At 44.5% G+C, this 25,207-nt stretch overlaps 1 protein-coding gene and 1 long non-coding RNA gene across 4 annotated transcripts in view; one reads left to right on the top strand and one right to left on the bottom strand.

Annotated features, from left to right (window-relative positions):
* Positions 1-16,596, bottom strand: part of LOC109286462 (uncharacterized) — a 39,468-nt gene extending 22,872 nt beyond the window's left edge. The window contains exon 1 of the long non-coding RNA XR_002094500.2: positions 16,507-16,596. This is a non-coding gene — a long non-coding RNA (uncharacterized LOC109286462). The remainder of the gene's footprint in view (positions 1-16,506) is intronic.
* PPP4R3B (protein phosphatase 4 regulatory subunit 3B) overlaps positions 15,880-25,207 on the top strand; it is a 43,353-nt gene continuing 34,025 nt past the window's right edge. The window contains exons 1-3 of one of the 3 annotated variants that reach the window (XM_019500714.2): positions 15,880-16,283; positions 17,562-17,617; positions 24,198-24,296. In XM_019500714.2, coding sequence (XP_019356259.1) covers positions 16,142-16,283; positions 17,562-17,617; positions 24,198-24,296 — 297 coding nt within the window. In that variant the 5' untranslated portion in view covers positions 15,880-16,141. Of the gene's footprint in view, positions 16,284-17,561; positions 17,618-23,910; positions 24,008-24,197; positions 24,297-25,207 lie in introns of those variants that run through there. The other 2 variants (XM_006272485.4, XM_019500715.2) reach the window with 2 other exon arrangements.

Genomic DNA, 25,207 nt, shown 5'->3' with positions numbered 1-25,207 from the left:
CATCATTTCTAGTCCTCCACTGGGGAGCCTTGGTGAATAGATGCTCCCCTAGGCCCTGACGTACATCCCTAATATACTTGTAGGCTGCCACCAAGTCCCCTCTGAGTCTTCTTTTCTCCAAACTGAACAGGCCCAAGTTTTTCAGTCTCTCCCCGTATGACCTGGCGTCTAGGCCTCTAATCATGCATGTGTCCCTCCTTTGGACTCTCTTGAGCTTCTCCACATCCTTCCTGAAGTGCGGCGCCTAGAACTGGATACAGTACTCCAGCCGCAGTCTCATCAAGGCTGAGCAGAGTGGGAGGCTGACATCCTTAGCCTTGCTTAAGCTGCTTCAGTAGATACATGCCAGGCTTGATTAGCTTTGCCAGCTACAGCATTGCATTGGTGGGTCATGTTCATTTGGTGGTGTATCACAACTATGAAATAATTAACAACTAACTATGAAACGATTAACAACAGATGGATACAGATGAGGTGGAGGAGGATCGGGGAGAGTAATATTGATCAACGTGATAAACAGTCTTAGTACATCAGCATTTATATTTATGAAATAAGGAAAATAACATATTTGTGTGATTTGTTCAGTATAAGAAATAATCATACAAAAAATGTTGAAGTTGTCTTGGATAACAAGCTGATTTCTTCCATAAGTATAACCAACTGAAGTTTTGAAGTCAGATACCTTTCAGGTGACAGACTGAGGGTTTTTTTTTTCATGAGTCATGCCCATCATTTGGTGTGATAAAATTCTTTAATGAGAATAGGAACCCTCGGAAGCTGCAGTTGCTCCTTCAATTCCTTGGTAGTATCTAAAAACTACTTCCTGTTCTTTACCATTTCTCTTGTCTATCTGTGGTTTAAGTACAGCAATTTCAACTGTCACTGTCTCAATCTAATCCAAGCATTTCAGTCAAAACATGCAACTTCGATTTTGAGAAATATAAAGAACTGCTGGACTGTGTTGCTGATAGGCTTTTCCATAACCTGAAGTTCTTCTCAGAACAGCTGCTTCACAATTTGCCACTGGTGAGTGCATTATAAATCTAGGGCCACTGATGTTCTTTGCACTTTGGATTCCTGGCAAGTGCTCAGGAGCTATCGAGTATTTACCTTTTTGGCAATGCTTGGTTCTCTTAGTTACAGGGGTGTAGGTTGTATGTATACCAGACCAGCCTCTGGCTTCTTTACTTTTCATTCCATCTAGGAAGAGCACACACCAACTGCTGAAACTTCCTTAGCCTGACGAAGGGTTTTTGAACCCGAAAGCTTGCTTAATAATTGTTTTCCAACTGTTTAAGTTGCTCTAATAAAAGATATCAGATTCACCCAAAGAGCCTTGTCTGCCTGGTTCTCTTAGTGGCACTTGTTAAAGTGGATGCATCTTTCAGAGCAAGGTGCGTGCAAGGCTGATCTATCTAAGGGGGGGAATTCTTGAAATTTCCCTCTTTTTGTTGACGTTCTACATAGACAAAAGTAATCAATTCAGTTCCTTTAGCAAGGTGCGTTAGTTCACTGACATTCAAAGTCCATTTTCATAACCTCAGTTAAGAACAAGAATTTTGATAATATCGATTTTTTTTCTGAATGTTATTAGTTGTATACTTTCCATCTTTTTTAATTGTTTTCAGATCACCTTTATATTTTGGAACTTGTCCTTCAGTAAAACCAAGTTGATCTTACTCTGAATAATCCAGTAGGAATTTTCATTTATCTAGATCCTTTGAAGTTTGATATCTTGATCTCTGAGCCAGCTCATTTATCACCAGAAACTGTCAAGACTCCTTAGTAGGATGATACCATAGCTGCAAATGTGGCTTCTGAAAGCTATATAAATATATAAACATAACCAATAAATAAATTGCAGTCAGAAAATTAATGTTGTTTCATATGCTAAAACAGTCACATTAGGTTTCAGAGATTTCCTCAAGGTATAAAGGGTCATAGGTGCTAAAGAGCTGGATAGGTCAAGAATGTAAGATCTTAAGATTTTTGCTGGACTAGGGTCTTCATTCCCTGGTTTTATATTATAAAGTGATTTAAATGGAACTATCTGTGCAAAATATAAAACTACAAAAAATACCTGTAGTTTTTCTAACCAACCCTTGAATTCAAGTAGACTCAGTAGGTTTAATATTTGATTACACCTTTTGCTTTGAGAAGTTCCATGTTTCCAATTGCCAAAACCACATTTCATTAAAAGCAGTATTCAGTCCTATTGCATTAGCATTGCCAATGTGTGTGTGTCTACTTGACAAGGAAAATTAAAGGTCTTACCAGCTTCACCAGTGCTGTAAGCATGATTCGTTCATACACCACTTTTCATTGAAACTGCACAGCACCAGTCTAATACTTGTTTTCAGAATATTGATTTTTTTGGTTAGCTGGCTTGAGTTCCAGGAAATTAAGATAGCATTGAGTCATTCTTGTATGTAACCTCGTTATGTTACGTATTATCTTCTTAAGTAGATGGTGGTCTTGATCACCATTCTTCACAAGGTGACAAATCACTAATTTGTTCATTTTGAAAACTGTTTGTAACCGTTTCCTGTTGATGTAGACAAGCAGCCTGAGTCACCATAGTGTTGACCTCATGTAGGTTATCATTGTAGCATTAGCAAAGGAAATAAGCTGTGGACTTTATACAGTGATTGAGTGGCTAAGTTTCATGTCTTGAGGAGGGTTTAGGAAAGAGGAAATCTGTCTTCCTGTGTGCTCAGCCAATGAGAAGTGTGGAAGTGAGCAGATTTGAATTTCCCTTCCAGACTTTTCACTGAGTGGTGTTCCTGCACCTTGCAGCTACATATTTCCCCTACCCTCTGGCCTACCCTGGGCTAAGCAAAGGGTCACTTTCTCTCCCACTCCTCTGGGGACTTCGATAACTCTTGATCTCTGGTGGTGACCTCAGATGGTTTTTAGCAAGGCCCTGATACTGAGTATGAGTCTTGCTCCTCCAATCAGCAGAAGACAATACCATTAGAGTGAAAGAAAAGCAAAGGAAAAAAGAAATGGCTCTTAACAATCCTGTTTCCAGGCAACATGAGAGGCATAGCTGTCGATCAGTCTAGGAGTTCCTCTCAATTCTTCAGGTGTGTGCCAGTCCCTAGATCGGCATGGGCAATTATCTGGGCTGAAGGCCACTTAATGAGTTGTGATGAGCTGTTGAGGGCTGTTTTCACACACACACACACACACGAGCTCCCCGTAGCTAAGCTAAGGCTAGCACCAAGGCAGCTGTGGAAGCATGAGCCCCCTGGGGCTGTAGCATCTTATTTCCGCTCTCCCCTGCCCCCCACCCCCATCCTCCACACTGCCGGGCTTGGCTGACACCAGCAGTCGGGAACAAGCTGCACTGTGCCGGGGCATGCCTTTGGCACATGCAGCCCTGCAAAGCCAGGCTGCAGGGAATGCCTCCACCCGCTGTACAGACACTGACTGGGGGGATAAGGGGCCAGGGGGCTCAGTTCCCCCCCTCCACCCACCTCGCCTGCCGTATGGTACTGGGCAGGAAGGCAGAGCTTCAGCCTCTGCTGACGCCATGGGATGCTGGACAGAAGAAGCCCTGCTTGCCCAGCACTGCAGGGTTGGACTCCATCTCCCAGGCTGCTGCATGGTGCCAGTTTGGGTGGGTAGGGCAGCCACGCCAGCAGAGACCAGAGCTGCCACCCACAGGCCCAGCTTGCAGGTGGGGCCTTGCTTGGACCTGCTAGTGCCACGAGCCATATTTTGCCCACCCCTGCCCTAAACAGCTCTCCTGGCTTCTGGAGCAGCACTCCAGCCCTCATTGGGGCTTCTGTGCTCTCTCAAACACTCCTAAAGGAACTTTCTGCTTTCTCTGTTTAAAACAAATTCTCTTCTTCCCCCTGCAAACACCTAAACAAGTCAGGTGTCAAACACAGGAGAACCCTGTGCCCCACTTTGCTATTTTAGGTACTGTAAGCCTCCCTGCAACCACCCTCTCTTGTAGACACTTTCCTACTGGGATTAGACTTTATTATAGCAACAAATACCATTATTGTATTCCACTTGCCAAAATACAGACAGCAACACTGCCATACAAGAGTTGTAGCCAGGCAGGCCCAGTTTTGAATTATTTAGCCCATGATAATGTCTAAGCCATGTTATAATAGGTGGTACATAATCTTAAGAAAAGGGTAGGGTTTGAAAGCTGAGCCCAGACTCGAGGTGAATAGCTGACCAGGGCAGGGAGCTTGAAAACAGCCTAGTTGGGATAGTTTCCTTTCATGTCATGTTTGTTTGGGGTCTGTGACTTGGGTCTCTGCCACCCTAGTAGGTGGGTTGAATTTTCATAGTCATCTGGTTGTAGGACTGCGTTTATAAACCATGGACACAGACTGGGGGAAGCTTCTGAAGAAACGGAGGCAAAGCCAGCTGCCAGCATTATTCCCTGCCTCAAGGAGGTTGAGAGAGGCTGGCAACATAGTGACAGTTCCTAACCATTATTTTACAGATTTCAGTATGTAAGTATGATGTTAACAGAGATCTTGGGGGAGGGACAGTCTCAAGTTCCTAATGTTTAAATCTTGGAAGAAGAAATGTCTTCGTGAATTTTTTATTCTTATGCTAAATAGTGGTAAGCAACATAGCCTCCTTTATTTCTTTTACCATTACTTGGTAAGAATTGAGGCAAGTCACTAACTGCCCATGCATCACCTTATCCAATTGTAAAATATTTCTCACCTCACAAATATTTTGTTAATAAAAAGCAGTACATTTGTAAAGTGACTTAAAATCCTTAAATGCATATGGAAATGCAAACAATTATAATTTCAGTATGGTCAGCTAGGTAGACAAGGACCTTAAAAAAGTTGCTGCAATGGTGTATGTGCACGTGCACATATACATGCATACACAAAAGATAAGATACAAGCTGATGTAAAAAATGAATTAAATTGCGGTATTAATTCCAAAGTTAGTACTAAAGATTGGAATTAAATCTTGGGTATGGGAATGGTCTGAAAAAGAGTATAACATTTCTTATACAATACAGAAGATTAACTGGTGTGAATTTTGACTAGACAATAAACAGGTTGTTGGTGTCCACTGAAGTCCCATGGCTGGGGACATGTCAAAAAGTAAAAGCTACAGCTCTATCCCTATGTTTATAAGCTACTTGATAAGGAGCTGGGTTGGTTTTGTAACCAACTCTTTCCTGTAAAACAACATGGATGGTTCCACGCATCAGATGGGAAGTGCCAAGATGTGAATTCCAATCTAACCTCAGGATATAAAATTCAGGTGAAATGCAAGAAATTTGTTTTGTGGAAAACCCTGCCCTCTAACAAAACCAGTAAGAATCAGAAAATAGAAAAGGAAGGCTCATGATCCTCACTTTATTACACAAGTTCCTCTGGAGAAGGGCTTTTAGGGCATTAACTTAAGCTGTTTTACCGCTCACACCAAAAAGTGTCTGAAATCATAGGGAGGAACTAGATTTCTGGCGAGAGAGGATGAGCAAACTAGACTCGAGGACAGTTCTCTCCATTCCACATTAGAAACCATTGCTATCTACTTGCACTCCATTTGGAAAACAGTTGAGAAATGGGAAACATGGCTGACAAACTGAAATTCTTTGAAGTCTTAGAACTAAAGTATTTATCTCTTCTAGAGGTGCACAGATACATCAGCCGGTCCCATATCAGATCGGCACTGATATAAGGAAAAATGACTTTTATCGGCAATTGGCTTTTTTTTGGCTGATGTGGCTGATAAATGCTGTGTGCATACGTGCACCTGCAGCGTAGCATGCAAGCAGCCAGGAACGCAGCCTGGCAGCATGGAGAGCAGCCAGGTCCAGTGGTAAGTCTGTTGGGGAAGAGAGGAGAAAAGGGGGGAGGGGAGGGGAGGGGAGGAGCAGACAGAGGCCTCTGTGGTGAAGGAGGGAGTGGGAGTAGGGCTGGGGCTGGGGCTGCCTGGGCAGGGCAGGATGCGGGAGGGTGGCTCTCTGCTACATGCACCCCTGGGGGAGCGAAGGGAGGCATGTGCCCTTGGCTTTGTGCACAGGGCAAGAGCAGGCTGCCATTGGCTGGGGCAGCACCTGGCTGTTTCCAGTGGGGGTGTTGGAGCGGGCAGCGGCGGCGGCACTGGGAAGGGGGGTTAGGAGGCTACGGCAAATTTGAGTGGCTGCAGCCCCTCCTGTAATACCCCCTTCCAGTGCTGCTGCCCCTCACCCTGAGTGCAGCCCAACCCAGCCCCCTACCAGGAAGAGCCCAATGCATGCCCCATGCACAGATCTGGGTGCACACACCCCCCATGCCTCCCCTGGTGGGTATGCGTAGTGGCAGGAGCTGCTACCTCTGCGCCCCCAGGATGGGCCACTCACAGCTCCATCTTGTGGCTCGCCCCAGCTGGGCAGCGCCTGCCTCTGCCCCAGCCCCACTCCCTCCCTCACTGTGAGGGCCTCAATCTGCCCCCACCATGCCCCCCCCCCAACAGATTTACCAGCTGGATGCTGCTTTCCAAGCTGCCAGGCTGCATATCGGTAATCCAATCGGTATCAGCCAGTATGGCTCATTAAAAATCAGCCATTGGTATCAGCCCAAAAAAATGTCTTATCGGTTCACCCCTAATCTCTTCACAATTTCAAATGCTGATGCAACAATGGCATCTGTTGCAAAAATAGCATGGGTAATTCCTTGTTGAAGAAAATTGACCCTTCACATGGGAAGATAGAAGCTACAATGAAAAGGAATTTCATAATGTCTTGCATTTTTATTGGCTTCTGGTGCTGTTACGAAATAGAAAACTGTCTTGATGCAACACCTGAAGAAAGGAAATTCAGGACAGTTTGTTGGGAGTATGGAAGAATTCTCCTAAGCTCTGGAGTCTATTGCTTTGCATTAATTGCACGTATAGACGCGCCCCTTCACTGTGAGATTGCTGAACACCAGTAAGTATGGTGGGGAGAAGATGTTTCTAGGGACTAGCAGCAAGAGAAGAAAAATCAATGCGATAGCTGTAGATATTGCAACTCCAAGTCCACTGCCAGTTCTTTCTCTGACTGCAGGCTCTGTCACGAGGAGACTGGGGGAGGTACTGACATCCTAGGTTTCTACCCAGGTCCTGGTCTGGCTTCATAGGGGATTCAGCCTGCATGACCCTGCCAAAACATCAAGGTGGAGGGAGTGCTTGCAATATGAGAAGTGCCTTCGGTACCTGTAGGATTCTAGGAAGAGAACTGCAGGAGGAGGTAGCTAGGCTGAGAAACATGCATGAATGCAAGTAATTCATTGACACAATGCACAGACACCTCCAACCAAAAAAGGCATTAGAGAACAAAGAAGATCTGGATGCTCAGGAGAGTAGAATCAGGCAGCACATCACCCCTGGCAATAGAGGCCCCAATTCTGAACACCAGTCTGTCCAAGTGAAGAACAGGTATTAAGCCCTGGCATCAGAAGAGAAGGAACCTACACCATTGGTAGACATAAGGCCAAAGCATGTATCCAAAGGTTGAGAGGATCAAGATCACTGGCACCATGAGGAAGCAAAGGGTGGTAGTGATGGGCAAGTCCTTTCTGAGGGGAACAGGAGCGTTCATCTGGCTAGACGTCATCTCTGGAGGTCTGCTACCTGCCAGGAATCTGAATCCAAGGTGTTACAGAAGAGTTGATGACGTGTTTATGTTTCTGACTACTACCCAATACTGCTTTTCCACATAGGCTCCAACAGTTCTGCCAGGGAGACTGAGCAGTCCAAAGTGATTACAGGGCATTGGGCAGAAGGGTGAAAGGAATATATATGCTTCCAATCAAAGATAAAGGACCAAGCAGGATCAGATGCATTCTGGAGAGCTGTATATGCCTGCTGTAGATTATGGTGCCAGCAGGGCTTTGCTTTCTTTGACCATGGAAAGGTGTTTTAGGAAGATGACCTGCTGAGCTGAGCTGAGGTCCACCTGACAAAATGGGGGAAGACTCATCACATACAGGCTTACTAGCTGAATGAGGATGGCTTTAAACCAGGGGTGGCCAATCTGTGGCCCAGGCAGCCAGTGTGGCACACAACAGACTGGGGAGGGGACAGGCAACCCAGTGGCAGATAGGACAGGTTGCAAAAAACAGAGGAGTAGATTGGGCAGGAAATAGAAAGCAGATCAAAAGATCAGGCAAGGAGCACAGGTCAGAAAGCAAAGCAGCTGATCGGACAGGGAAGGGGGAGTGGCACACAGGATGTGTTTGTGCCTAATTTGTGACATGCCTGCCAAAAAGGCTGCCCCCTATTGTTTTAAATTATGCTCACAGGAATGGAGACAAAAGCTCAAAGGTAAGTAGAGAGCAGAGTGATTTTTGGTAAAGGCCAAGAAAGAAGCAGCACTAAAGGGAGCTTTAACAGTGTTCTCAAAGGAAAATTAGCAGAACAGGCTAGACATCTAAGCCATTCATAGGCTATTGCAAGAAGTGTGGGGAAAAAGAGGCATGATCAGAAAGCCTTGTACAATCATAACTGTCATTTAACTGAGACAACTAATATTTGGTGGAACAGTTCACATGACTGGAGTATTACCATGGATGAATATAACTTGTTTAGTAATGTGTTAAACAGTGGGATCACCAATCATCTAATTGCACTAATTACTGCAACCACCAGTTAATGAAGGTGGCGGGCAGCTTATCTCCCACCAGGTGTAAGTCTGTAGCCCGACTACCTGGTGCTTTAAATTAATCAAGTGGACAGAATCAAATCTTTAACAAATTTTTCACCTCTGTTTTCTTGGGCAGGGACCGGGACTCCCCCACTGTGATTCAAGATGGACTCGAGGGGAACGCCCCAAGACCTAAGGTTGAGGAGGACCGGGTTAGAGCGCTTCTGGAGGGGCTGGACGTGTTCAAGTCAGTAGGTCCAGATGCTCTCCGCCCCAGGGTGTTGAGGGAGCTAGCAGGGGTTATTGCAGGGCCCTTGGCACGGCTTTACGAGTGCTTGTGGTGCTCGGGCCAGGTGCCAGATGATTGAAAGATAGCCAATGTGGTCCCCATCTTTAAGAAAGGGAGGAGGGAGGACCCGGGCAACTATAGGCCCATCAGTCTTACCTCAATCCTGGGGAAACTCTTTAAGAAGATCATCAAGGAGCACATCTGTGATGGGCTGGTATCAGGGGTGATGCTGAGGGGCAACCAGCACGATTTCATTAAGGGCAGGTCATGTCAGACCAACCTGATTGCCTTTTAGGATCAGGTCACAAAAGCATTGGATGCAGGTGTCGCCGTGGATGTAGTCTTTCTGGACTTCAGAAAGGCCTTTGACACTGTCTCTCACCCCATCCTCGTTAAAAAGCTAGGCAACTGTGGCATCAATGCCTACACGGTCAGATGGATTGGGAATTGGTTGAAGGGTCATACTCAGAGGGTGGTGGTGGATGGGTCATATTCGACCTGGGGGGAAGTGGGCAGCGGAGTCCCCCAGGGCTCGGTCCTTGGGCCCGCACTGTTCAATTTCTTTATCAGCGATTTGGATGATGGGGTGAAAAGCAACCTGTTCAAATTTGCTGATGATACCAAAATCTGGGGTGAGGTGGGCACGCGAGTAGGGAAGGAAAGACTGCAGAAAGACCTGGATAGGTTGCAAGGGTGGGCTGACAAAAACAGGATGCGTTTCAATACGGACAAGTGCAGGGTGCTGCACTTGGGCAGTAGTAACCGATAACACACTTATAAGATGAGAAACTCCCTTCTTGAGAGCACAGAGGCAAAAAGGGATCTTGGAGTCATCAACTCCAAGATGAACATGGGCCGACAATGCAAGGTCACGGTCGGCAGGGCTAACCGGACCCTATCATGTATCTCAAGTAGGGCCAAGGAGGTGGTCCTTCCCCTCTACGTGATACTGGTCAGGCCACAGCTGGAATACTGTGTCCAGTTCTGGGTGCCCCACTTCAAGAGGGATGTGGACAACATTGAGAGGGTCCAGAGGAGGGCCACCCGCACGATCCGGGGACAGCAGGGCAGACCCTACAATGAGAGGCTACAGGACCTGAACCTGTTCAGCCTTCACAAGAGAAGGCTGAGGGGGGACCTTGTGACCGTCTATAAACTCATTAGGGGGGACCAGAAGGGTTTGGGGGAGACCTTGTTTCCCCTAGCGCCCCCCGGGATAACAAGAAATAATGGCCACAAGTTGTTGGAGAGTAGGTTCAGATTAGACATCTGTAGGAACTACTTCACAGTTAGGGCGGCTAGGATCTGGAACCAACTTCCAAGGGAAATGGTGCTGGCTCCTACTCTGGGGGTCTTTAAGAAGCGGCTCGATGCCTACATGGCTGGGGTCACTTGAGCCCAGTTTCTCTCCTGCCCAGGCAGGGGGTCGGACTTGAAGGTCTACAAGGTCCCTTCCGACCCTACTTCTATGATTCTATGAAATGATGGCACAGGGAGGAGGGGTAAGGATTAGTTGTATTCAACAATACCAGCAATCAATAATCAGTGTACAACAACAATCAATATCAATGAGGCTATAACAATAACTACAGTAGAGCAATACAGCAGCACTATATATGTACATACATATATATCAGAGAGGGCACAAGAGCAATTACACTCTGACCACCACACTCACCTGCTGACACAAGCCACCCACAGAGATTAGCCACTCCAAGCTCTCTCTCTCCACACAAACCCAAACACTTGCTCTGAACCATGCAGCATACAGATGAAATTGGTCCCCCACACTCGCACTCCAGGCTCTCACCACAGAGAGCAAAGGTGAGATCTTGGTTGCCCTGGCCCTCACCCACTCTGCATTCACTCACTCTCTCCTCTGCTGTAACAGCCGCCAATCACATGTCCACTGCAGTCATGCACCAAGCTGCAATGGCCTTTGGCTTCCAAGGCCCTCCAGCCACACTCAACTGTAAACACCTGCAAACCACACCCACCCACCCTGATCCTCCAGATCGGCCCATTTTATACCCAGTATGATTGGCACCTGCCAATCATTCAGACATCTAGTCATTTGCCCATGCACACATCATTCATTCCCCTTTCTCTCAGCGCTCAATCATGCACATGGCCCTTGGATGTCACTCAAAAAGTAGGTGCTTGCTTTACCTCATGGCCTTCCTGCCCAAACAGAGGCTCAATCATGCATGCTCACAACTTTAGAACTAAGTCACCTTCCACCAAAGGTGAAAAGTTAATTTATCTTGCATTAGCAACTTAACTGTGCTAGGCAGGCCCAGGACACTATGGCTTACTGCCCAACCAGTGTAGGGTGGGAAAAAGAGTAGTGTGTTATATATGCAAGAGATGCATACATTTATTGTGCAGAAGGGTACAAGTCTCTGGGTCAAGGTTAAAAGGGAGAACCAAACTTGTGAGGTCACAGTAGGTGTCAGCTCTAAAATACCAAATCAAAAGAAGGCTTTTTTCAAACAGCTATCCAAAATATTCGGATCATAGGACCTGGTACCTATAGAGGATGACCATGACATCTGCTGGGCAGGTAACACAACAGTGCACAGGCAGTTGAATGTATCTAGGGTAACTATTGGCACAGATGGTAGGAAAGTAAACTAAGGGGAAAGCTCCTCTTAATGTGCTGTTCATGAACAGTGAGGGTTTCATTGAGAATGCAAAGGTGGAAAATAACCTGGAGAGACTGTGACTATGAAAGATCTGAAGGAAAAGAAGAAAACGGCAGCAGAATACTGGACAGGACACTAGAATTTAACTTCCTTTTGTGAGTTTAGTACATATATCACCTTGAAAATATCCTTTTGGTAAGCTGTATAAAAAAAATATTATACATGTGTATTTTCTGACTTTTGAGACTATTTCATGTTCAAAATCCATTAAAAACATTATTTAATTAATCTTTACCATGCTTCTTATCTAAGTTGTAATGGGTTCCCCATTTTTACAAATGGAACCATCTGCCTGCTTCCAAGGGTGTTGAGGTTTAATTTAATTGAAATGAGTAAAACACTTCCAAGTTCTCAAAAATAAAAGTGTTCTAAAAATGATGTGTCCAATAATAGAGACAATAACGTAACAGGGACTACCATAAACTGTTTTCCATATCCAGTGAAGAAAGGGCTTAAATTACAAGAAGTAATGGGATTAACTGACAGAAACAGAGATTTAGATTTGATATTAAGACAATCTTTCTAGCTATATGGAAAGTTAAGTACGAGAATAGATTATATAGATTCTAAAACCTCCCTATTATTGAGGTTTTTTATGAATAATTTAAAAATACCAGGCACGGTTTAGGAGCTGGACTAGATTACCTTTTAAGGTCCCTTCCTGCCCTGTTTTCTGAGAGTTTATGAAAGCTGAGAAACCTAAAAATGGTCTCTGTTTGTATCATATTTTTCACTTAATAAATAGAGTATTGAATGTGAACTGGATAGTTTTCTTGCATCATGCATTAATATACAGTTTATAGTATTCAGACTTGGCTTGACCTTTTAAGGCTCAGTTTTCTAATAAGCAACATGTGGGCAAGACAGCTGTGCAGTCTCTGCTAGCAGTTTGATAGGACTCAGTTCATTACAAGATGGAGGCTTAAAATAAACCAGTCTTTTGAAGAGTCTGGCTTGATGGGGTGAGGTTTCACAAACTAGTACTAGATGTGAAATTATTTATCCAAATAGGTATAGAAAATGCTTTCCATGTCAAACTACGGATGCAGTTTTGTTCTAACCTTTCATAGAAATGAAAAATTATATCTAGGTTAAGGCTGCTCTTGAAAATTTCAGCCTTGGAAGTATTTGCCAAAGTTTTATAAGCACCTGGCAAAGTGGAAAAGGATTGCAATATAAATTGACTTTCAACCTCAATTATGGCAATAGCTAACGTTCCTATTATGACACAGTAATATTTAAAAATAGTTTAAAGGGAAAAAGTCCATTTTGCTCATTTCAGAAGCCTGAAATTTCCAGACAAGACTAAGCAAAATTTCAGTTTATTCAATATGAAACTGTAGTTTGTTTGTTTCAGTAGGATGAACTGAGGGAAATGGAGAATTCTCTTTAAAATGCTATTAAACAACTATGGGGTTGGGGCGAGAGAGAAGAATAGCACGAATATGTGCGTTTCAAGCTGCAAACATTTTTTTGGAAATAAAATTCTTTGGTATTTCAAGGACACGCAATCTCGATTGTTAATTTTTGTAGTGAGATATTTGTATTTAGCAGACTGTTTTGGATGCCAACCCAGGATTTGTCCGGCCCTCTAATATCACTCTTTTTGACAAGGAACCTGTGCATCTATTATTCTATCTCAAGGTAGGACTAATTTTAACTTAGTTTTAACTGGTCTACTTTATAACGTAGTCTTGGCTCTCTTAATCTACATTAGCAGTGCGATTTTTACCTCAAGTCATATCATACTTCCTCATTAGAAATCATTTTGCACAGCTTTGGTATAGATAGTACTTTTCAGTTGCTCTATTGAAAACAGTAGCCTGATGCTTACTCTTTAACAGTTTGCAATCAAGAAAGTTCATTTAAACTGCTTACCTGAGAGGTATATAGTGAAAGATTTTTAATGTATTGAGGAAAAATAAATGGTACCTAAAGGATTGAAGCCCTAATTGTACTAGCGCTACATGAACATAAAATTAAGGTAAAAATAGTCTTTTCTCCTACAAACTAATAATCAGAACAATGCAGTATCTGGGTGTACAGAACAAATGGAAGGAAAAAGGAAGGTTAACAACAATAACAAGTTTTCTGTAGTCCAAGTAAGTTCAGTGTAATAAATCCTTATGAGCCCTGTCAGTCTGTCTCACTGTTTTGAATCCACTATACCAAAATCTTTATACTAGTGTAGAAGCATTGTAGGTGACTAAAATTTGGGGCAGTCTGGCAGCTGAAGAACTTACTTGAGGTGTGGAGGCACCATGGATTAGAAAGGGGCATAATGATACTTTCCATTTTGTTTACAATTTCCTTCTTAATAATCCTTAATGTTCTGTTTGCCTTGAAAAAGTTGTCTACTGACAGCAGGGGCAATAATAGGGAATGATTCACCCCCCCCCCCTTTTTTTTTTCTTCAGAGGCTTGTTCTCATTTCAGTAAACCTTGTTTTTGCATCATGTTTTACATTTAGCTATCTCCACCCCATTAAAGTTCTGGCTCTATAAAAGCCTGTGGGGGGAAATCCTGCAAACCTTACTTCAACAAAATTCTCATTGAATTTGAGATTTTTGATAGAATAAAGATCACAGGATATGGCACATTTTTAAGAAACATCCTTCCAATTTATTTTCTTTGCTGTGGAGCACCATCTAGAACCTTTAAAGAGGGAGGACAGTTTTTTTGGGAGGAACTTAATAGGAACTTAACATTAGTGTGGAATTCCCTTTAAAAGTCCATTCTTTTATGGCCTTGAACACCCTCAGGCCTGCCTTAGCAGCAATGAGTTCATTCCTCAGCCTGGGAGAAGATGGCAATTTCTCTGTACTTTCACACATTTTCTGTCCTTAGGTACATGCCCAGTACCCACCACAGCTCTTTAAGCTAGCACAGAAATGAGAATTTGCCCTGAAACGTGCTAACTTACCAGCTAAACTCCTCCATACAGCATGGTCTGTATACTTGGTCTTTAGGGAGCCTGGTCATATCTGCAATGTCATTAAAAACCTCCTGTTTTATGTACTAAGGTAGTACTTTCATGTGGAAGTTTATCAATATATTTGCTAGGTTATGCCTACGCTATGAAATGTATTAACAAAGTTCCCTGTTAATTTCTTTCTGAAAGTACCAAATGTTAGCAGTACGTCTGCACTTCTCCACAGGGGAAGGCGTTATAAAGGAGGGAAAGGGAATCATTGCTACCTCTCTCTTTGCAGAGTCTATGTTCAGATGGACTAAAAAGGGGGCTGATTTTCACAGTACTTTAGCTCAGTCCAGTTAGCTTAATGCAACTGTGAAGCACTTCTGGCTCCTATGAAGGTGCTAATAAATTTGAAACATCAAATAGCCAGTTACCTTTCCTCTCAACTTCTAAATGCCTTAAGACTGTCTCTTGCCATTTATACCCAGGCCTTTTCAATTGGGCTCCTCTCAAAAGCAGTTAAATTCAAGTGATTAAAAACTGAACTCTGTGACCTGGCAGGAAATGGCTGGTGGATTAGGCAGGAACCACTTCTTGGGAGATGAATTAGAGCTGGTAGACATGGGATGCAGCTTTGGCACCAAACTAAAACACAGCTGGGGTAGGTGAGCATAGCTAGAGGTCAGAGCAAAGGTCAGGATGAACGGAGCAGCTCCTTGCTAGCAGCCTGGTGTAGGTGGTAGCCACCAGAAGGTTGGAATTTGGAGCTGCTGATGCAAGCTTGGAGGCTGCCCCAGGTGGGGTACCTGCTCCAGTACAGGATGAGTGGGGGGGACAAGCCACTGGTAGGTGCCTGACCCCTAGGCAAAGCCACTATCCCAAGCACATACCAGCTGGTTTCTGCAGCAGGGGCTGAAAGCACTTTCTCTGGGAAGCATTTCTTTATTTGGAGGCAAGTCTAGTAAGAAGGAAATGCTGGGGGCAAGCCCAAAAGTGAGTGAGACTACCAAAGAGGAGCTTGGGTCTCACATAGGCAGCATCAATTCGCGACCTCAGAAATGATGGTGCATTTTGCACACTTGTATTAACTGTCTACGGGACGAGGGTGGAAAGCGTGGTACAAAAGCAATAATGACGGAGTGAGGGTAGACCTCTGTCTGACGAGCCCCTTCCCGTCATGCCGCGCGGGGGTTGGGGGAGGTGTCGCCGTGTAGGGGTGGGGAGGGGGTGTTACGTCACCGCTCCCCGCCGTGCCGCCCCGCCCCCTCCCTCCCTCCCTCCCTTCGCCCCGCCTCCCATTCGCGCCCGTCCCCGGCGAAGCCGGGCGGCGCCTCGCGGCCGCCGTAGCCCCTGCTAGTGCAGCCCGTGGCTGGCGCTGAGAGGAAGAGAAAGGCTGGCGGAGTCAGGTTACAAGATGGCGGCCGCGCGGGGGTAGCTGCGGAGGCGGCCGCGCTGAGCCGAGCCGGGAGAGCCAGGGGCCGGGCCGGGCCGGGTGCCGTGCGTTCCCCTTTCAGCGACAGGGAGCCATGGGAAGTGGCGCGCTGCGGGCCCCGCGCCGCCCCTGAGCCGCCCGCTCCCGTCCGCGCGCCCCGGGCCGGAGCGGAGCGGGGCCCGGGCCGCGCCGCGCCATGTCGGACACCCGGCGGCGGGTGAAGGTGTACACGCTCAACGAGGACCGGCAATGGGACGACCGCGGCACCGGGCACGTCTCCACTACCTACGTGGAGCGGCTCAAGGGGATGTCGCTGCTGGTGCGGGCCGAGGCGGACGGTGAGCGCGGCTGGGCCAAGGGGGGGCCTGGGTCCGCCCGCTCGCACTCTCCTCCCGGCTGGGCTGAGCCCGGCCTGCGGCTGCGGGTGTCTGAGACCGCCCCCCGCACACCGACCTTGTCCGGGGTACCCTTTGCGCCCCCTCTCCCTGCGGCTGGGGGGGCAGGAAGGGGGGCGCACACACACACATACACCCCAAGCATGAAGAGACTTGAGAACGGCACCTTTTCCTGCCGCCTCTAGACCAGAAGTCCTCAGTCTGACCCCTAACTCTTGCCTTGAAGTGGTCCGCAGGGGCCGGGTCTCTGCCCTCACCACGAGGGACAGAGCCCGCCTCTGAGCGAGTGGGTCATGTTCCCACCCCCTGCTTTCGTCCCCAGGTGCTTCTGCTGTGGTTGGTGTTGGGGCACGAGAAGCTCCACTTTGGGACTTCTTGGGTTGTGTTGGGAACAGGCAGGTGTGCGCATTTGTGCGTGCATGTGCATGTTTGTGCAGGGGGGGTACAGTGGCGGTGGTGTCCTGTTGAGATACGTTCACCTTTGGTTTTTTGGGTGAAAAACATAACTGGCAACTCGGTCAGCCAACAGGTGCTAATGTGCTAAATAAACCTTCTGAGCCTGGGATAGATTACTCCTGAGCTGTTGCCAGGCTACAAACACTTCCAGTGTACACACACTGTCAAGCCTGTAGATTTGTAGGTGACTGGTTTGGGAAAGAGTTGGAGCAAAAGGACCATGTTCTTGGGTAGGCAAGCAGGGGGTTGAGAGGGGGTTGCTGCAGTGTCTAATCTTCAGTGCTGGTATGTGGGCTTATAGAAGCGCCCTTCACAAATGTCAGTTTGCCCCACAGAATTGAAGAAAATATGACAGTAAAATCCAAAGTAAATGGCTTACATATTAACAGAGTGTTTTATTTCCGCTTGTCACCTAGCTTATTGGTGAGGTTGCAGGGAATTATGCTAAAGTGCAAAATGTCCTCCCAGGCTGGCTGGAGTATGTGAATGATTTAGAAGAGCAGCATCCAACTTTTCAGGCAGGCATGCCACAAATTTAGGTGCTTGCCTTTCCTGAGTGCCAGTCGGAACCCCTTCACTAGCCCAGTTGGCTACTCTGTTTTCTGTACCCTGACCTTTCTCCCAGTCTCTCGTGTGCCATGCAGAGGCCACTGCAAGTTGGTCATCCCTGATATAGAGCATATGTTGATGGCCTGTTGTTGGAAGAGCCATGGAGACGTATGTTTTGCTAAACTGATTTTGGTATAATTCTTGTCACCTTGTCAGGTTCGCTACTTTTGGAATCAAAGATAATTCCAAACACCGCATATCAGAAACAGCAGGCAAGTATTTGTTTCTTCTGATTTCATATTACTAACTTGTCAACCTAATCAGTGTTGGTTTTCAGAACAAGGGAAAACATTTCCATCAAAAACTCCTGATGTATCTATTTTCTTTACAGGATAACAATTTGTTTTCAAGCTTGAAAAACATAGTTAATCTTGTAAATTCATCTTCTGGTACAAGACCTTGTTGGCTCTTAAGAATTATAGAGACTGTGTAATTTAGGGAATAACTTGAACTCATAAAAATAGAAATAGGTAGAGGCATATACCTGACTCGCTAACTCAGTAGTGTATGAAATAATTGTCTTGTTCAGGAAGACGGCGCCTCTACTGGGAGTGTTTCTCGCACTCCTTTCTTTAGTATTTCTCTGAAAACAGCATCAAGGAACCTGCTTGGGGGTGGGGGGAGGAGAATTTTGTGCAAACCTTGAAAAACCTAAAAGCCTAAGAATAGTGACTGTTAAAGTCTTTCTCACCCTGTCTAATTATACTTTGGGAGGCCAGCCTTCTGTAATTCCAAGGAATGAAACAGGTACCATACTAATGTCATGTTAATAGTGTTTAATCCCTTTAAATATATAACTACATCTACTTTGCTTTTATTACTCATTTCCCTGTTTTTATCCTCCTCTTAACCCCCACCCCCAGTTCTCATGGGTTATTGTAGTGCTCTTTCCATACTCCTTGTTTTTCCCCCCTAAATAAATTCCTTCCCTTTTTATGACTTCCAAAAGTGACTTAATTCTTAGGTTTCTACATTTATGAGTACAGAAATATGCATATGAAGGAATATTATTAAGGTATATTGTATTTAGTGTTGAACACAGCAAAATTATTGTTTTGGTTTCATTTAATCTTACAGTGACCTCCAGTCTTGGATCTAGATCCTCTGAAGATTGTGTTACCTACTTTCAGAAGTTTCTTTTTTTGGATGAAAGTGGTATTGTGTGAGTGGAGTATAGAGAGGACCTAGGAAGGTTGTGATTGGGAAGAAAGAAGGATGGTCTTTAAAGTAGCTGGGATTTTTCAGTGCCCTGCACAGAAATATCAGGATAGATTTGAACTGGATTTTGCACTTACTCTCTTTATGAAATTGAATCCAGACAAAACAGAGGTGATAGTGGTGGGCAGACCACTTGACTTGGCAGGGATTGGGACACCTATTCTGTTGACAGGGTACAATCTCCCCTTGTATCTCAGAGTCTCAGGCTTGGGTTACTTCTGGCTCTTCTGCTGCTCCTGGGTCTTTGGTCAGCAGTGTGGATGTGAGCACCTTTCACCAGCTTATGGGAAGGCTATGACCTTTTTTTCAGATTCAGTTCTGGCCACCATCATCCATGTCTTCAAGGCTAGACTACTGTGCTTTGCTCTGTGGGGCTTCCCTTGAAGACCGCCTGGAAACTAGAACACCGTGCCATACCTTGTGATGGGAGTGAGCTGCCAGGAACATATAACCCTGCTGCTCCAGACTCTGTACTGGTTCCCAGTAGTTTTCTGGGTGTAATTCAGGGTGCTGGTTGTAGCTTAGAATGTTCTAAATTATCTGGATCTTACATGCCTAATAAACTGCCTTCTCCCTTATACTTCATTGTGATCCCAGAGTTTGACTGAGAGCAACTTCTGACAAGTACTACTAATACACCAAAAATGCACAAGACAATCGCCTTCCTAGCTGGGCAAACAAAGCTAGGCTGACATTGTTCGGAGGGGCTCTGTTTTATGTTGATACTCTACTTGCTTTTTAAGTTGTTTTATAAGTTATTGTAAGCTCCTCTGAGCCTCTGTTGGAAAGTGATATATAGGGTATGTCTACACACGTGATTAATATGGCTGAATAAACTCCGGCACGGTTCATGCTGGCGTTTGTTTCCGGGCACCATGTTTACACATACACCCAGGACCATAGCACATTGAGCCAGGTCCAAGCAGCCCTGGCCAGCAGGGGTCCCCAGGATCAGTTCCAGCCTAGGTCTGCTCCAGCCTGACTCAGTGTGCTGTGGAGAGGCTGGCTGGGGCAGGAGGGTGCTCCAGTACGGGACTGCATGGCAGGCGGCCCCCTCACTGAAGCACCTTTGTTCCGCAGCCAGCCCCGTGAGTGTCTACACATGCATTGCAGTGTTCTAAATAAGAGTGCTGTAGGATAATACTTGTTGAGTACTAATCTATGGCAGCATTTATTTACTGTGGCCTAATAGGGCTGCACGTGTAGATGCTGAGACTACTGTAGAGCTAATCAAGCAATTCTGCAGTAAGCATCTCGTGTGGACACGCCCATATAATGTTGCTGAACAGGCAAGGTGGTTTCTTTGGCCTTTTTTGTCCTAGGACTCTATGTATCTGCCTCTTTCCTAAGAGCCCTCTGCATAAAGATGGTAGTAAAGTTCTAGAAGACACCACAGTGTCTCTGGCTCTCCTTTTGAGGGGGAGAGAAATTTTAAAACTCTTTGTATGCCTTGATTTGTTTTGGATCCTGTTTTTGTTAAATTCAGTATTTTTAAGGAAAGAGAAGTTAGGATATTTGAATATGTCTATGTGGAAGGTCATTCTCCACACATTGGAAAGATTTTTCTGATGAGAAATATTTTGTGGTATTTCCAGAAAGATGATTAGACTGTCATCTTGTCTAGTTGCTTCTGGAAGTTCATTCAGTTTCGCATGCAGTGTCCTCAACTATTCTGTGCTGCTTTAGGACAGTGCAAATCAAAACCCATGATAAAGCACAACTGCCTTAGCTGTTAAACTGCTGCCTTTGTTCCTAGGTATGGAGGATTGCAACAGTTAAACCTATGTACTAGAAAGCCATGGCTTACCTTAACATTTTGCCTGATCATATCAGATCTAGATAAGGCCAACCATAAAGGAGATCAGGTAACTTTCCATTATTGTTGTCTGAGTATTGAAGTATAGTACATAACCTAAGGTCTTCAGACTACTGAGCAATTTAACAGTTATGGAGAGATTCCTTCCATGGGTAGTATAGAAGAAAGTTCCTGCTCCTGCCTAGTATGATATGCATCTTGTCAGAGTTCAGCTGATATAATTAATTCAGGAGGTAATACTGGGCACAGGTTGTGTTGCTGAACAGGTGAGATTTATTTCTTTTGCATTCTCTGTTCTAGGATTTTATTTCTGTCTCTTACCTGAGAAGGTACTCTGCTTTGTAATTTAGTGTGATGTACTTAAGGGTGGCTAGCACAACCTTTCTCCAACCAAAGAACACCCACAAGGTAGTGGGTGTTCGGATTTTGAGGCATCCTAAACTCGCCTTACCTCTGGAGGTTGCAACATTATGGTATTTTGTAGGAGCTACCCTGCCATAAGTAGCCCTACCATGTTGCCACCAGGCCCTCCAGTTAGATGCAGTTTACAGTCATACCCAGGACCAGAACAAGGGTGGCTACACTGCAAAACAGTGTTTAAGTTGCTTTGTCCTCAGTAATACTGCATTTATTCACATGTGTTGCTAAGACTTTTGGAAATGTATCCTATGGATCTGTGTTGTGGTAAGATTACCATTCAGTTAATTCTTTAATGGGAAAATGTTTGTTCTTTCTGAGCACACTGACAGAATTTGTGTTTAATACTGCATTAGAATTGCCCTGAGTCAAATGTTAGTGTTTAATGCCATACATGTGACTTGTTCTGGAAGGAGGCGGTTGATTATAGAGCATGAAGCACAGAATTGGTATTTTAGCAGCAACTTGCATTCATGAGAGAGCTGCAGTGTGGGTTTTTGGTTGTTGTTTTTTTTTTTTAAAGGACAGATGAGCAGAATTGGAGGAGTGAATTCTGAGTAATTGTGGAAAGGTGGTATATGTTTGAGTGGTGCTAAATCTTCATTCGTGCTATGTAGTGCTGTTTTAGTGACTGACAAGTTGTGCTCACTCGGGTAGTAGCCCATACCAACTTTTGTGCCAGTCAGTTCAGAGTACAGATCAGGGGCAGGATTTTTGTGTGCAGATTGGGGTTGAAATAAGGATAAAAACAACTTTGCAGTGACTACATCTTACTCTTCTTGTTAGGAATAAAGGGGTAAGTGTCTGTACTTCTTCTGTCTTTGATACTTGTCTGATGTTTCCCATATGAAAACACTTATCTGGGGAGCTGGATTAACTGGTCATCAACAGAATTAATCGTTTATTAATATTTGGAATGAGATCCATCACTTAACCTTCCATACACAGAGGGGAGTCCAAAACATGTTTCTGGCATGAGTAAGAAGGGAAGGTTGGTGAGCTCCATGGCACTGTATATCACTTTATTTCCCATTGAAGACTCTCCATAATTACACTGGCTAGGTTTATACTCAGCAGGTTTTATTTTTGACCTTAAGTCTGATTGCTACGCTGGTCTTTACGGAACATTCCACACACTTCTTTCAGGCTATAAAGTGATTCCTAGGATTCCATACTAGCCTCTTCAAATGCGTGAAGTACCTCATTTAATTGGCAATTAACTAATCACTTACCTACATGGTAGTTATAGTAGCATAAGATAAAGAGTGGATTTAAAATGATATGTTGTGCAGATGTTTAATTTATTCTTTTTCTACATCAGGGCTGTCAAACTTGCCTTGGGCCTGCTCTGGACCACAGGGGCTGCTCCCAGGCCAGAACCAGAGGGCAGCGTGGGTCCAGGTGGCTGCATGGAGCTGTGTTGGGACAGTGTAGAGCTTGAGTAGCATGGATCCTTGGGTACATGGGTGCACCGAGTTGTATTTTGGGCAGTGACGTGGAGCTGGAGCCAGCGGCATGCCGTGGCACAGAAATGGTAGCTCCCCAGATCTGTACTATTGTCCGGTCAGAGCTCTGACACCACACGTTCCTGGCTCCTTGTTAATGCACACTCCCAGTTTTGCAGTGCCCCAACACAGCTCCATGCCACCATACACCCTAGGCCTCAGCTCCTGCACACCCCTGGCACTGCCAGCCAGCCAGCGCTCTACACTGCTGCCCAGATGCAGCTCCATATTGCTATCTGGCAGCCTGAAGCTCTGGCTAGTCTGCAGGACCAGGGGAATGTGGTAGCATGGAGCCAATGGCGTACATTTCTGGTATTCCACCAGGCCACTGGTGGGCTGAATGCAGTGGTTCAACAGGCCAGATATTTACCTGGTCTACACTCACCTGTCTCTGCTGACAGAAGTTTTGGTGACAGCCAAGCCCCCAGAGCATATGCGCATGCACACACTTATAACCTCACGTGGCTCCACTCTGCTGTGACACCAGAGCATCAAGGGCACTTTGGGAAGATTTAAGGGAACTTGGAAGTTGGCAGGATGCAGAAGAGTACATATGTGGTTTCTGCTGGTAGCTTGATGGCAGCAGAAGTCTTACTGTGCCCAATGGGTGCAATAATTTTGCCAGTAGAAAGAAAGGTTCTGATACTGCAAAGAATCCTGGACTATGAACATGCCCAAAGTTCTGGCAGTGAAACTTGAGTTCTTCTGGGAAAATTCTAGTGTAGGCTCCCCTTAAGAATTCCTTTTTGGTTTAGCTTATGTTGCTTTGGAAGCAGCCTAAACAAGATTAGCCCCCGAAAGAGGGGGCTTTTATTCCGAATTAAAAACCTTCAGAAAATAAATTATGCTAGTATAATTCATAAAAGTTTCCTGTTTAGGCAAATCTTAACTCTAGCAGGGATATCAAACTCGCCAGGCTCCATAGGCTAATGGAGTGGTACGGAGCTGGTACATGGGCCAGATTGGGCCCGCACACTGACTGCGCATCACATGCAGCGCACATCCCAGACTGGTCCGGCATGCTTTGTGTGATAGAAAGGGAGATCTTATCCCTTCACAATAACTGCAAATGAGAAACTCCACGAGTTTCCTGTACCCTCTATAACTATTTTTCTTTCTGTAGCATTATGGTAACTAGAGAACCAGAGATAAGGTATTGTTTATTCTCTTCTGTGGAGCAAAGAAATTCCCAAAATTTGTGTGTTCCATTTTAGAACTGCTTTAATAAGTTTTGTGTGGTTTGCTACCCTCAGAAGTCTTATTCCTTCTTTTTCCAGTTCTTAAAAGTTGCAAAATTTACAGCCAAAAGAAACATATTTACTATTGCCATAGTAAAAACCAACCATCCATGGCATTGACTCATAAACTAGATAACATTTTTATGTAGATAGATGTGAATTGAGTAGCACTGTAGTCAAGCCAGGGCTGGACTTGGATGAGTCTTGGAAAGTAAGACTTCTCAGATCCACTTTATAAATGTTCCTAGGATTTATTTTCCTTGAATTTATCCAAAAATTCTAAGGATCCTACCATCCTTTAGGATTCACTGTTGGCAAATACAGAAGAGGAATGGAATGGACTGGGGAAAGAATTTCGAAGAAAAAATGAAGTTTTGTAGTGATGCTTGAATGAAAATGTGGTAAAAGGTTTGTTAACTTGTTAGCAGAACTGTAATTTAATCTTTTAGATGCTATGTGCTATTTTATCTGATAAATTTAATATTGTTATAGTAATTACTTCCTTAATTTTTTTTAAACTTATTTTACACCTTCAGTCAGTTTTGCATTATATGCTGGAAATATGTTTGGAAAATAATAAATATTTATTTTTAAATAGGACACCTTGATTGTTTGGTCAGAAGCAGAGAATTATGATTTAGCTCTGAGCTTTCAAGAAAAAGCTGGCTGTGATGAAATTTGGGAAAAAATCTGCCAGGTACAGTAAACTTTAATTTCTTTAGTATTTTGCAGTTTTGATTTGTCCTGTTTGCATATTTTTTGTGCTATAATTATAAAGTTAAGGTAAGTGGTGGTTGACACTGATGTGTGCAGCTGCTCAGTTCTTATTATATACGTGTTTTGCTAAACACATTATTTTCCACTACATACACTATACATACTTTTTTTTAATCTATCTGATAATTTCATCATCTTCAGCCCATGAATGGGCTGTTGTCTTTCTTTGTCGCAGTTACTATTTAGTAATACATTCCAGACAGGTAGAATTTTAAAGATTCATGACTTAGAAACGCTGGTTTTCACTGGTCTCTGGTGTGAAAGCAAGGCCATCTTAATTTGATGATGCAAACTGGGACTGAAAAACACATATTTTTTTGATTATCTGCTATTGTTCTTGACAGTTATTTTTTTAGTGATTTACTCTTCTTTGTAATTAGTTTCATTAAAAATAAAACAAAATCTAATAAGCCACTTACAGTAATGAGAACATACCTCTGAATAAGGTATGTACTATGTGCCTAACTCCCTTCCAGGATGAAGCACATAAGGTAAAGCTGGATCCTGTAACGTACGGAGCTTTTAATTGTAAATATCACACTAGCATAAAATCAATACAAGAAGAAAAAAGGTTTTTTTGAGATTAGGAATTAACTTTGGCTCCTTCAGGTTGCCATGCACATTACATTTTAAAATGGCCCAAAATTCTAATATAATAAAAACCTTTGTCTGTCTTCCTGTCAGCATCTCTCTGGGCCAGCTGTGCATGTGCCGCTGAGAGGGCGCATTCTGATTGGCTGCAAGGGCCTCTCAGAGCATTATGGACAGAGGGAGCCACTGTACTTCCTCCGCTTCCCCCTCAATAGCTGGCAGGGATGGGGAGAGGGGTTC

The sequence above is a fragment of the Alligator mississippiensis genome, chromosome 1 (assembly GCF_030867095.1).
Source record: "Alligator mississippiensis isolate rAllMis1 chromosome 1, rAllMis1, whole genome shotgun sequence".
In the NCBI taxonomy this organism is placed as follows: Eukaryota; Metazoa; Chordata; order Crocodylia; family Alligatoridae; genus Alligator; species Alligator mississippiensis.
Note: the sequence above shows the minus strand (reverse complement) of the source record. Positions and strands in the feature narration are given on the sequence as shown.